This window comes from Orussus abietinus, unplaced genomic scaffold, assembly GCF_000612105.2.
Source record: "Orussus abietinus isolate OABI.00-Male unplaced genomic scaffold, Oabi_2.0 scaffold855, whole genome shotgun sequence".
Taxonomy (NCBI): domain Eukaryota; kingdom Metazoa; phylum Arthropoda; class Insecta; order Hymenoptera; family Orussidae; genus Orussus; species Orussus abietinus.
In genome coordinates, this window is record NW_019394995.1 from 9,505 (window position 1) to 23,390 (window position 13,886).

Sequence of the window (13,886 nt, forward strand, 5' to 3'; positions counted from 1 at the left end):
AACGGACGCGGCAGACCGTCGGACGGCGACGGACGGTCTCGCTCCTCACGGCCTACTCCTCGGGGTCGACTTCCTCTTCCTCGGGAACGATACCCGCGACCGAGGGCACTCTTCGACCCCAAACTCCCGATAAGAGATCCACCCTGATCGATATCTCCGAAGGAGAGGACCCGAACGCTGCATCGAGCATCCGTACAACGAAGGGAGGAAGAAGGAAGGAGTCGACCGGGACGAAGGTCCTGGGAGAAAAATCGGAATTTCGGAGAGTCCTGAAAAATCCGGGAAACTCATCGAGAGGGTGTCGGGGAGGATTGGAAAATTTTTCTCGGGACCTTGGAAGGGATCGGCAGACCGGGAGTCGCCGTCGGTCCCGCGGGAGATGGTCCTCTGAGGGTCAGGATTCGGCCAAAGGACAGCAAGATGCCGCAGCGGTCGCCGTTCGCGATCCAGGAGTTGCTGGGCCTCAACGGGCCCGGCAGCGGCAGCGCGTCCGACCGGGGCTCTCCCCATGGGTCGCCCTCGACCGGGGTGTCCCCCGTCTCCTACGCCCCTGCGGCGCCCCATCACAAGCTCTGGGACTACATGCCGACCCTGACCAACCACCTGGGCAACCTCGGCAACCTGGGCAACCTGGGGAACCTGACGGCCTCGCGGATGGCCTACCTGAACGCCCAAGCCGCCGTGGCCGCTGCGTTTCTGCCGCCTCCGCACCCCCACGCGGCCCACCACGTCGCGGCCCACCATCAGGTGCACCAACCTGGACCCGGACAACTTCCGGCGTCCCCTGGAGTCGGGGTTCATCCCGCCGCGCATGCGCAGCACGTACTTCCGGGCACCGCCGTGCCACCCAACCACCATCAGCGCAGCCCTGGCCAGCATCCCCAGCCGCATGGTAAATATCTTCTTGATCTTTCGTATTCTTATGGAACCTAGTACCCGTCCTGAGGATCCTTCCTGCGGGAGGGATCGACAGGATCCCTCCAATCGAGGAAAAAAAGGTTAATTACCCCTCCGCGTCCATCCGCGCTGGTCCGACCCCTTGTCCGGGTGATACCTTGTCTCGCTGTAATTCGCTCAACTTACTGACAAGGTATTCTCATATTTAACCAAGCTCTTACAAATACCGAAACGAAGCTTTCCAAACGTTTAAAACTAAAATAGGATAATCGTCCCACGAAGAAAAAAAAAAAGAAAAAAATTCGGAAATATCCGCACAGAGCTGATGAGTGCCTCTAATTGGCATGTCTAGGAGAGGTGCCAGTTTTCCAGGATTTTGAGTATATTCTTTGGATAGATAATCCAAGGATGTGCGCGATTGGGTCATGCATTTTAACGAAATGGAATGCATAGTACGGGTATACTGCGTTTCACGGGAAGGTGGAGGAAAAGAAGGTCGCGCTTATCCTGTCGCTACTCCAGGTCTAGGTGCAGAGACAATTTGCAAGGGACTGGATCTCCCGCAAAACCCGGCAAATAGAGACGTAAATCGTAATCCGTAGATTCGGTCAACCCTGGAGTGAAGCTCGACATTTCTGGATTCCCCTGTAATCTTCTAATAAGGGCTACAAGACGTCCTTACGGCGAATCCGCGAGCAGGGAAACGTTAAAATCCGGCAGGGCTCGCGCACTTTTTTCCCCGTCCTCCGTTTCTCCACCCAGCCGGGTATCGCTCTCTCTCTCGCACTCCCGGGACGCGGCATCGTGCCCTCTCTCTCGCTCCCACGGTCGCGCCGCGACGGGAGGCTGGCCCAAACTCTCTCTTCGCTCTGCTCTTTTCTTAATTCCGCAGAGTAGGTGGAAGTAATGCGCGCGAGTGTACGTACATACTTACGGGGGATGGAAAATGGACACCCCCCTCCCCCTAACCCCCCCAAGAGGGGGACGCGTCGAGGGAAACAGGACGCGATAGTGTCTGAGCGCGTCTCGGGGCGCTCGAGACATGACGAATCGAGATCGACCGTGGTCCAGGATCTCCGCGTGGATATTAATCCTTATCTCGAATCGAAGAGGAAGGGTTGCATCCCTGGCTCCTCCCAATCATTCTTAATTTCGTCGGCTATCGGTCGCTATCGATGTCTGACCAAGGGAACGGGGTGCAGAGAATACGGAACAGCATCCCCGGAAGATTTATCTCGAGATGATAAGGTCTCGGTTAATTTATTCTTATCGATTGAGAGAGGTGATATATATATATATATATCACCTCTCTCAATCGATAAGAATAAATTAACCGAGACCTTATCATCTCGAGATAAATCTTCCGGGGATGCTGTTCCGTATTCTCTGCACCCCGTTCCCTTGGTCAGACATCGATAGCGACCGATAGCCGACGAAATTAAGAATGATTGGGAGGAGCCAGGGATGCAACCCTTCCTCTTCGATTCGAGATAAGGATTAATATCCACGCGGAGATCCTGGACCACGGTCGATCTCGATTCGTCATGTCTCGAGCGCCCCGAGACGCGCTCAGACACTATCGCGTCCTGTTTCCCTCGACGCGTCCCCCTCTTGGGGGGGTTAGGGGGAGGGGGGTGTCCATTTTCCATCCCCCGTAAGTATGTACGTACACTCGCGCGCATTACTTCCACCTACTCTGCGGAATTAAGAAAAGAGCAGAGCGAAGAGAGAGTTTGGGCCAGCCTCCCGTCGCGGCGCGACCGTGGGAGCGAGAGAGAGGGCACGATGCCGCGTCCCGGGAGTGCGAGAGAGAGAGCGATACCCGGCTGGGTGGAGAAACGGAGGACGGGGAAAAAAGTGCGCGAGCCCTGCCGGATTTTAACGTTTCCCTGCTCGCGGATTCGCCGTAAGGACGTCTTGTAGCCCTTATTAGAAGATTACAGGGGAATCCAGAAATGTCGAGCTTCACTCCAGGGTTGACCGAATCTACGGATTACGATTTACGTCTCTATTTGCCGGGTTTTGCGGGAGATCCAGTCCCTTGCAAATTGTCTCTGCACCTAGACCTGGAGTAGCGACAGGATAAGCGCGACCTTCTTTTCCTCCACCTTCCCGTGAAACGCAGTATACCCGTACTATGCATTCCATTTCGTTAAAATGCATGACCCAATCGCGCACATCCTTGGATTATCTATCCAAAGAATATACTCAAAATCCTGGAAAACTGGCACCTCTCCTAGACATGCCAATTAGAGGCACTCATCAGCTCTGTGCGGATATTTCCGAATTTTTTTCTTTTTTTTTTTCTTCGTGGGACGATTATCCTATTTTAGTTTTAAACGTTTGGAAAGCTTCGTTTCGGTATTTGTAAGAGCTTGGTTAAATATGAGAATACCTTGTCAGTAAGTTGAGCGAATTACAGCGAGACAAGGTATCACCCGGACAAGGGGTCGGACCAGCGCGGATGGACGCGGAGGGGTAATTAACCTTTTTTTCCTCGATTGGAGGGATCCTGTCGATCCCTCCCGCAGGAAGGATCCTCAGGACGGGTACTAGGTTCCATAAGAATACGAAAGATCAAGAAGATATTTACCATGCGGCTGGGGATGCTGGCCAGGGCTGCGCTGATGGTGGTTGGGTGGCACGGCGGTGCCCGGAAGTACGTGCTGCGCATGCGCGGCGGGATGAACCCCGACTCCAGGGGACGCCGGAAGTTGTCCGGGTCCAGGTTGGTGCACCTGATGGTGGGCCGCGACGTGGTGGGCCGCGTGGGGGTGCGGAGGCGGCAGAAACGCAGCGGCCACGGCGGCTTGGGCGTTCAGGTAGGCCATCCGCGAGGCCGTCAGGTTCCCCAGGTTGCCCAGGTTGCCGAGGTTGCCCAGGTGGTTGGTCAGGGTCGGCATGTAGTCCCAGAGCTTGTGATGGGGCGCCGCAGGGGCGTAGGAGACGGGGGACACCCCGGTCGAGGGCGACCCATGGGGAGAGCCCCGGTCGGACGCGCTGCCGCTGCCGGGCCCGTTGAGGCCCAGCAACTCCTGGATCGCGAACGGCGACCGCTGCGGCATCTTGCTGTCCTTTGGCCGAATCCTGACCCTCAGAGGACCATCTCCCGCGGGACCGACGGCGACTCCCGGTCTGCCGATCCCTTCCAAGGTCCCGAGAAAAATTTTCCAATCCTCCCCGACACCCTCTCGATGAGTTTCCCGGATTTTTCAGGACTCTCCGAAATTCCGATTTTTCTCCCAGGACCTTCGTCCCGGTCGACTCCTTCCTTCTTCCTCCCTTCGTTGTACGGATGCTCGATGCAGCGTTCGGGTCCTCTCCTTCGGAGATATCGATCAGGGTGGATCTCTTATCGGGAGTTTGGGGTCGAAGAGTGCCCTCGGTCGCGGGTATCGTTCCCGAGGAAGAGGAAGTCGACCCCGAGGAGTAGGCCGTGAGGAGCGAGACCGTCCGTCGCCGTCCGACGGTCTGCCGCGTCCGTTTTCCGGCCCCCTTTATCCCGGCACTTTTCCTTATATCTTAACCTAGGAGGACGTTTCTACTATCTCCGGTCGAGGTCAGGGTACTAATCGCGACGATCCTTTCGGAAGGACCCACCGATGGCCCTAGGTGTTCTCATAGATCTCCATTACCTTCTACTGCCGGGGCGAGCGCCGACGGGTGGTGAGCGATCGACGGAGGACTCCGCGGAGCCTATCCCAGGATCCCCGGGACTCGAAGAAGCCTCTTCGAGGACGACGCGAAGTCAAGGAGCGCTCCCGAGATTCGACGAGCGACGGCGGATCGCGTTCCGAACTTCTTTAACGTTCCCTCCACGCTCCTCTCGTCGGCCTTCTTTACCTAGTTATTACTTCCCCAAGCTCTTCCCGCTCCTCGGGGTAGACCGGGGAACTCCTCCACAAAGGACTCGACAGAAACTAAGTCTTCGCGGTACTCGGGGTTCGTTGTGGGTCAGGTACGGTGGTTCATTGACGTCTTCGTTCTCTCGTCCTCGAGAAGGCTCGACACCCGAGATCTCTCCTCGGAAAGGTAGCCGACCCTGTCGCGCGCCTCGACGCCTGCCGACGGCCTCCTCGACTCTCCCAGGACTCTCCAGGATCTCGGGGTGTCGCTTTACATCCCTCGCCCTCTCGACTCCGATCCCCGCTTCCAAGGGCCGATCGGGTTCGATGGGGCCCTCCGAGGTCCCCGTCAGTGGAGTCGAGGGTCGCGAGCTCTTCCAGTCATCGAGTCCCGACACCTCCTGGAGGAGCCTTCTAGGACGATCCTCGATGTCTCTTCCTTCCTCTCTCGGGATCCTTTCATCGGGCCCCGTCCATCTCCTCTTCGACTTCTTCTTCTCCTCCGTCTTCCTACCCCAGGCACTCGGAGGGTCTCCGGGTGAACTTCCCTTCCTCTCCCCTGGCTCGACCTGGACCACCGCGAGGACAGACCCAACACCCTCGGGACGCGATCCGGAGGCTGCGTGCGTGCGGCGTGCCCTGCAGCTCGCGGCCCCTGGGAACCTGATGGGAGTGCACCGTGTCGTCGTCGCGACGCTCGGCAACTGAGCTCCCGACGAGGGTGATCGCGCAAGGAATGAACCCCCGGCCGCTTTCCCGGCGGACTCACCGACGCGCCAACACCGCCGCGCGCCTCCCCGCGGAGGCACAAAGCCCCCTCCCCAACCCCCGTGTTTCACGCACGACAGTGGCCGTCTCGCATCGCGGATTGGTCCGTTTTTTGAGACGGGCATCCGGGCAGACATAGCCCTAGTTAGACCGGAAGGAGGGGTCTCGGATCGTCTACGCCTGCGAGGGTCCGCCTACGACAGCTGGTTTCACCATGGCCAACATCTGTGCGGCCTCTTCGCCGTCCGGCCTTAAGGGTGACGGCCATCTTGCCCCCGCCGATCGCCTCAGCCCCCGAACCCCCCGAGATCGGCCCCCCTCCCCTCCGATCATCGAATCGGCATCGGTGCCGATTTTTGCCGATTTTTCCAAATTTCTGGAATCCCTCCCCAAGCCGAATCGGAATTTCAATTATACTCAAGACCCCCCTCGATTTCTCTGATTATTTTAATACCGATCTACGCATCCCGATTTCCTGGGGGAATTTTCCTTAAGGGGTGGTTTAGGGTTTTTCGAGGTTTTTCGGGATTTTTCTTTTTTTACTGAGGGAAGTGTGGGGCTTTTTTCAGCCGCGGGTTTGGTGGAGGTTCTTCGGGGGTTCTTCCCTCGGGAGAAGGAAGCCCGCGTGAAACCGGCTTTAGCTGGGGGCTTTATTAACGACGAGGGAGTGGCCAGGACCCCGGCCAGTCAGAACGCGCCACTTTCTACCCTCATTGGCCGGGGCGCAAATCGATTTACGAGTCTCTCCCGGCGCGCCGCCTCGCGAGTCTCGCCCTTACGCCGAGGGGGCGTACGGTCGATGGTCGCGCGTCGCGACGCCCTACACCGGCAATTCCCGGCGGCGCCGACCGGGTGGGGAGGACTCCCGACTCGGGCCGAGCCCGAAAATAGAGGTTTTCGAAAGGGAGACCGGTCGACGCAGAAATTGAGCCATTTTTCTAAGGGGGATTTTTTTCTCCAACTCCACCGGCTCCCTTTCCCGCGAACCTGGAGGCTTCGCACCTACGACCTCCCCACCTTTGTGACCAACCTTGCGACCTGCCGAATCTCTTTGCCCAAATGTCGTTTGTCAAAAAGCCAGGTTTTCGACGGAATTTTGGATAGCTGGGGCTCTCAGAGGAACGGGAAAGGAACTTCGGTGGAATTTACCCGGACACCGCGGGACGTAAGCGAGATGGGTACCGTGTCCCTATTAAAGGGTCTCAGTTTATGAAATCACGATTTGGAATTATAAAGGGAGACTCGAGATTAATTTTATTTAACTGATCCGAAGAAATCGACGTGCCACTCGGGGACCTCCACCCCTGGTCTGAGGATCGAGGAGAGAATAGTGCCTCCCAGTTTTGCGATTTATTCTTAAGGGCTCCTTTTCCTATTCGCGCGGTCTCCGGGAATTTTAAACGCGGAAAGGAGGGTCCTTAGAAGGTCCTGGATTAATTTTAGTCCCTAGTCTCTTTCTTTTTACTCTCCTGGAAATATTGAAAATTCGGAATTCTCTCTTTCCAAGTGTTATCTACCCCTCGTGCGACTCGGAATTTCGAGTTCTTGGGGAATTTCACTTTTCCTCGATCCAGAATCGATGTCTTTATGGAATCGATTCCTCCCTTTAATGACCCTCCACCCTGTTCACTCGTTTGCGATCATTCCTCGTTTTTCCTTTTTTTACTCTTATCTACTTTTCCCTCCTCTCCAGATCTCTAAAAATGCCCTCTTGTCGGGACGAGGATTTTCCATGGGACGTTCTCAAAAATCCTTCCCCTACCCCTCTGGCCCCCTCGACAATTGATTCGCGAGCACTCTAAACGCAATCGCAAATGTCGTTATCCCGGGATCTCCGCGGATCCCGAGGGCGCTCCGAGCGCCCTCGGGACGCGCTCCCTAATTTGCCGACCGGCGGGTCCCGCAGGAGTGCATCACGCGTCATCTTGTCCTGGTGCAAGGAAAGCGGTAAGAGCATCCCAGATCCCTTTATCCCTAACCCTACGGGGCCTCCCTTTGCTCGTCCCTTCGCGCAGATTTTCTCGTATCGCTGGTAAAAGCGGTCCTTGTCATTGTGCAACCTGCGAGTGCATCCTGCGAATCTGCATACGTGCATCGCTCCTCAGCCCTAGCCTCCTCCTACATCGAAATGCACTTTTCAATTTCACTTTTCAACGTTTCCAATTTTCCTATCAAACCTCACGGTGGATTTTGTCCGCGTGGATTTTTATACACTATTAACAACTGTAACAGATTCAAATTCCAAGATTAATTATCAGGCATAACTTGTTTATTTTGTACTCGCAGGTGTATTTAATGGATAAGCTTTGTAATTTCATGGTACAAGAGAGGTGGCTTGTTTAATGGGGTCTCCGAAAAAAATGGGTAATTAGTTTACGTCCTCGGGCAAAATTTGCAATTATGGACAGAATTTCGGTATCGAAAATGACGGAAATTTATGAATATTCTCATAAGGTGGATCGTGTTAAGAGGAATTACCTGTGGTTAAGGAGCCATGAACTATTAATTCTTCGCCTTTTTGAGCTGGGAAATTATTCCTACCGATTTGGAAGGAGATCCCAGGAAAATGGGAAATTATTTTCTCGTCTCGGGAAACGGGCCAGCCCGTTAAGTCACTGTTAACTGTTTACCAAAAATTGGGAAAGCTCTCTCGTCAATTCCTCAATTTCGTATTTCATGTTTGCAGCTCCTCTCGATTCTATTTTTCTTTTTTGCGACGGCTTTACGTCACTTCTTAAAACAATACAGTGACGAAGTTGACGGGAAAATACGTCACTAAAAGTAACTCCAATAAATTCACGAATCGTAGAGGAATTTTATTTAGACACCTTGTACTAAATATTGCAATACTCGTGGATACATTTAATATCCGTGATTTTTAATTTGACAAGACTTGAAGGGTGTCCGATAAATTGTCACAAAATTCGGAACTTCTCCATACGTTTGTAAAACGGGCACGTTAATCCGAATCGTCGTATCGAAGTTGTCATTTTAATTTATTGCACTCTTATATCGCATGACATTTATATTCATTTTTAACAGTGTATGTTCGTTCTAAGTAAAAGGACGAATTTCCTGCGTCCGTGATTAACCGGAGCTGGGAAATATCACGCTCTGATAACTCCTCTAAATGCTCAAAATTAACGGTTCCACTCCGAAATTATTCGAAGCGAGTCCATTAACAAATTGGCCGGCATTCTTTAGTAACATCCAAAACCTGAAGAATTACCTACAAGAACATAGCCGGACTTTCACGCCTCGGAACTGTTAATTTTACCGCTCCTTCCTCCTAATTAGACAAATTTTCAATTCAGATCTCCAATTTTGGGCACGCGAAACGCGATCACGGAGTTCTACGAAATCCCAAGATCTCGATCTCGAAAACGACGCTAATTGCATATTAGATTTCTAATTACATGTCGAGCAGTCCTGCATAGCGAACTCGTTAGTGGTAAAATATTCCCCCAAAAAAAGGAAAATTTGGAAATAACTCTAATCAACGAGTCATATATGTACAACGAAAATAGTAGACCCTTAACAGTGAACTTTTCTAGCGCAGAGTATTCAAAGATCGTTTTAAAATAAATATAACCAATGAGTAATGCCCAGGATAAAAACCGCGAAATGGTAGAAGTGACATTTATAATTCCGATTGTCCATTTATAATTATTTTTATTCAGCCTCGCGGGTCGATTTTCTCAAATTTGACGGCATATCCGAGAGGGGCTGATGGGGTTCATATCCGAGGATGCGATTTAAGCTAAACTTTTCTATAGCATATTAGCATAACTCTTCTACTGCAAAGTCTTGAAAAATCATTTTAAAATAAATGTAACCAATGAGTAATGCCCGGGATAAAAACCGCGAAATGGTAGAAGTGACATTTATAATTCCGATTGTCCATTTATAATTATTTTTATTCAGCCTCGCGGGTCGATTTTCCCAAATTTGGCGGCATATCCGAGAGGGTCTGATGGGGTTCATTTCCGAGGATGCGATTTAAGTTACCCAGGCGGCCATGAATATTAATAAACCGTCCGCATGAGTATATAATTCCCATGGAAGGACCAGGATCGCCAATCCTCTTTCGGCGAGCGTTTCCGCCGAGTCTTGCAAAATTGTTAATCCAAAGCTTTTCCAATTACTCGTCTTCTCTTCGCATCTGGTTCTCCCATTCTCCCTCTCTCTCTTCCTCTTCCTCTCCCTCTTTAGCTTGGACCTCGCGTCGCGCTCTCTCGCTCAGGCTTCGCTCTTTGTAAGCGAAAATATTCAATTCGGAAGTTAAATTCAATTACAGCACTCCTGATTAATCCTAAGTATCCTTTTACGGAAGAGGGCGGCCCTCCGCATGCTTCGGGCCCTCTGATTCCTTTAAGTCCTCCGAGGGTCTCATTTTAGAGATCTCCCTTACCTAGGTCTTCGTGACGTCACATCTCGCCGGCCATTTTTCCAGAAAATCTCCCTGGAGGCCGAAAATCCGTGTCAGCGGATTTCATTTTTCCCGAATGCGGCACGAGAACTAGAATCTGATAACTACGTCTGATAACCAGGAGATCCCCGCGCATTCGAAGAATTTTCCAACATTTTTCACACTCCCTGATAACACTTTATCACTGAATATTCTCGTCAGTTTACGCGGAAAGGAATCCCCGTAATATCGAAAATTTCATTTTAAAATCAAGGGTAACTTACCTTCGATTATTTTCTAGGAAACCCCTGAAATATTCATTCCACGTTTATTTGAAAATCAAGAAACATTTCCTTTCCCGAATGCGGCATAAGAACTCAAACCTGATAACTGATAGAAACTCCCTGCCCATTCGGAGAATTTTCAATAACCTTTCAAACTCCCTGGTAACAATTTATCGTTGAATATTCCCGTCCATCTGCGCTGAAAAAAAATCCAATAATATCCAAAGATCATTATTGAAAATGAGAAAAGAATCTCTTTCGGAACTCTTCGAGAGGATTCAGAGCGTCGCGAAGATGGCGACGCAGCGCGGAGTTATTTCTTAGTATCATTCGGATGTTCCTTTTAATCCACGTGAAATCCAGCCACGGATTTGTAAGTCAGGTTTCGAAAAGTGGATCAATGGGTGCAAGTGACAGTCATTCGATATTTTAGTTAGGGAATAGGCGGGTAGCGAGATTCGAGCGTCGCGAAAATGGCGAAACATCGCCGTGGGAGAGGCGCATTCGGACCCGGTGGAATATCCGGCGGTGACAATGGCGGCCGGATGTCGAAATTAGAGAAATCCACGAAAATTAGGCGAAACTGGAGACCTTTGTGCGCTCCTCGGCTAGAGCCTTTGACGAGATCCTGGCTCGCTCGAACTCGAACCACCGATGCTCGACCTCGGATTCTGATCTCTATTGTCACGTTTCTACCCCGTCACCGCGAGGTAACGTGGAAAGGGGTTCTCGGGATCCGGGAGGAACCATCCAAAAATCCAGAACCGTCTAAAAAGACTGGGGAAGAAAAAAAGGAAAAGGAAAAGAAAAGAAACGGCTCCAGAAAAATCCGACCCCCCGTAAAAAAATGGCAGGGAAAAAGTCGACCGCGAGACGATCACCATTTTTTCCCGCATTCGCGGTCTCCTCTCGTTACCTTTTTCCGCGATGTCGAAAAGTGGAGAAAATGAAAAGGGCAAGAGATACGAAGAAAAGGTTGAACGGCACTTCAGGTCCTAATCTCTATTGACACCCGCAGAGGGGATGTCGAAAGGGGTCTCGTGAAATGGGAATAACGAACTAAACGAGGATCTAGGAGAGTAAGGAGCTTACGGCGGCCATTATCCATTTGTCAAATACTTTGATGCTCGGCTAAAATGTTAATCGGCTCTATCTTCGACTTTGCCGTCGAGTGGGTCTCGCGAAATCCTGAAAACTTATCTGTGGGAAACTTTTTAATGGGCTCTTTTGCTTTTCTGCCGGTGCATCGGATGCGAGATCCGCCTCTTCGTGGTCGTCGTCTGCACCAATTCCAGGGAACAATCCCAATCGTTCGCTGCGACGTGGTAACGCAAGTAATATGAAGAGAAAAAAATAACATAGAGGACCGGCAACAATGAGAGGAAGGATGGAAAAGTGTTAATCATCCGGGGAACACGTTTTACGTCGAGTCGAGTCGACGCGCGGGGACCACCCAAGACTCGTCAAAACGCGGACAGGATAATTTTTGCCTCTCAAAAAAGTCACGCCGTCATCATCCCTAACTGGTAGGCTTTCTTCTTAATCTTCACCCTGCGAGTCCTTAAATATTTCAGGCCACTCGAGGTATTTTTTTCCTTTTTTTTTTTTTCAAGTCAATGCCGAGAGACGGCGCCTCGAATCTCCTCCTCGGACCTCTGACCGATGTTAGGCCAACAGGAAGCGATCCCTCCTCACCTACAACATTAAATTAAAATTAACAGCCCCGGAATGCATCCATTTCAAGGATTTAATAATTTCCTAATTATCCTAGAAGCATTATAAAAGTACCCACAAAATTTCTCTTAGGTAACTTCAAGTGAGGTATTTATTTATGAAGAATTTTGGCCCGTTGCCGAATGGCTCGCAAAAGTTCCCTAGAAGTTTGGGATGTTTCGTTGAGTTTTTTATTTTTAAACATGGATTCGGTGATCGCGTAGCTTGTTTTTTTGTTGGTCACGGTGCTTCGGTGATCTTGGATTTTTTCACGTTTTTTTCCAAGGGTTGGATTAAGTCTTGGGGGTGAAAATACGACTTTTTGGGGGATGCTTCTTCGGGTTCTCTGTGAAGGTTCTCTTCGGCTCCGAGAGATGGCAGCACCCGGCCGGTCGGTAATTCTGGACGTGCTGCCGTCTGCTCGCTAGGGGATGAACTGCATTCCGTTCAATACTTTTTCCTTTTCCCCCCTGGAATCTTCGATCTCGCTTAAAATAATTGCGTCCCCGAGCATGTCTTTCTATAGGAATCCCTTCGTCGATTATTTCCCCGACGAAGGTTGCCATTTTGAGGCCATTTTAATTACATCCGACTCGGGTATAATGCTTGGCGCGTGAAAGCCTCGGAAAACGATCCTCCGATTATTAAAAAGTATCCTTAACCATTTCTGCAACAAAGGACTATAATATCAACAACTACAACATTTCAAGAATTCCATAAAAAATATATTCAGCCGAATAAATTCCTTCCACAGAGCTTGGCGACGAGTAAACGGGATATTAATCTTTTACAAAATATATATCCACATTAAACTGCACATTAGGTAAATCCTTGTTAAAGATAATTTATACGTACAATTAGCTGAAATTTTGTTCGCTCCGCCATTTCAAGATCCGGTTCTTATTTTAATATTTTCTCACATTTCCTCTCTTCTATCTCTCGTCCTTAATAATTTAAATAGAAATTCCAAAAAGTTATGAATCGCACCCAGGAGCTCCTACCCTTATTTTTTTTTCTTGGAAAAAAGGTGTAATTTTTGGAATCGCTTCAACTGATGTCTTGTTTGACACCTCTTCTCGATGTACCATTATTCTATTATCAGGATCAAATCTATTATCAGGAAAAAAACGTTGTCTGAAAATGAAGATCTCAGGCCTCTTCATAAATTCACCTGAAAAATCATTTTTACCCGGCACCTCGTTTGTCCCTTCTTTCCGAGGCATATTATCGGGGAAAGGAAGACGTCCTTTGATAACAAAGGGGGTGTCTCTGAAAATCTCGAGATCCCAGGTCACCTTACCTCTCCGTTATCAATTAGGGTGCTAGTTTCCTCGACATCGACGAGAAGGCGATGGCTGATCGCGGCAGGAGTATCCTCTGGGAAATCCGACCCGAGGAAAGAATAATTTGGAATTTATCAAAGTTCGACAGGCGGAGGCCTTAATGGCGAACGGAATACGGCTTCAAAAGGGGATTACGAAATACTTTCCGCCACGGGAAGCCGATAGCCTCGACTCGGCCTCGTTAAACGTCAAACTTTTAAGTTCGCCGTCCTCGGGGTCGGCGAATCCTCCCCTTATTCCGCGGTTATATCGCCACCAGGAGTATTTCTCGCGAAACGAGACATTTGAAAGATCATGCCAATCTTGGGATTCGCGATTCGCGTCTTAAACCGTGCCTACGCTCCCCAATCTGTTCTTCCCTCGCGCCGATCCAAGGGACTTCGAACTCTCCCTCTAAAAGGGTTTCCATCGCTCCCTTTCCGCAAATTTCACTTCTCCCCGAATCCTTTGAGCTTCGAAAATGAAAATCCAAAATCGGGGATGATCCCATCCCGAGCTGCCATCTTAGCGGCTGCGTCGGATCGAGTATTCAGGGTGGCTACACCTGTAACTATAAATCGCTGCGATATATCCGTGTAAACTGGGATCTAAGGATTTAAAAGTGGCTACACAACTAATTATAAATTGT

The 13,886-nt window shown here is 50.4% G+C and overlaps 1 protein-coding gene across 1 annotated transcript; it reads left to right on the forward strand.

Annotated features, from left to right (window-relative positions):
- The first annotated feature begins 420 nt into the window (after nt 1-420).
- Nucleotides 421-933, forward strand: LOC105703366. Its single transcript, XM_012431724.1, has one exon. The coding sequence runs from the start codon at nt 421-423 to the stop codon at nt 931-933; it is 513 nt and encodes a 170-aa protein (XP_012287147.1).
- The last annotated feature ends 12,953 nt before the right edge of the window (nt 934-13,886 follow it).

Bases quoted from the DNA above. Each gene is read 5' to 3' on its own strand.
- LOC105703366 (XM_012431724.1), top strand. From the start codon at position 421: ATGCCGCAGCGGTCGCCGTTCGCGATCCAGGAGTTGCTGGGCCTCAAC.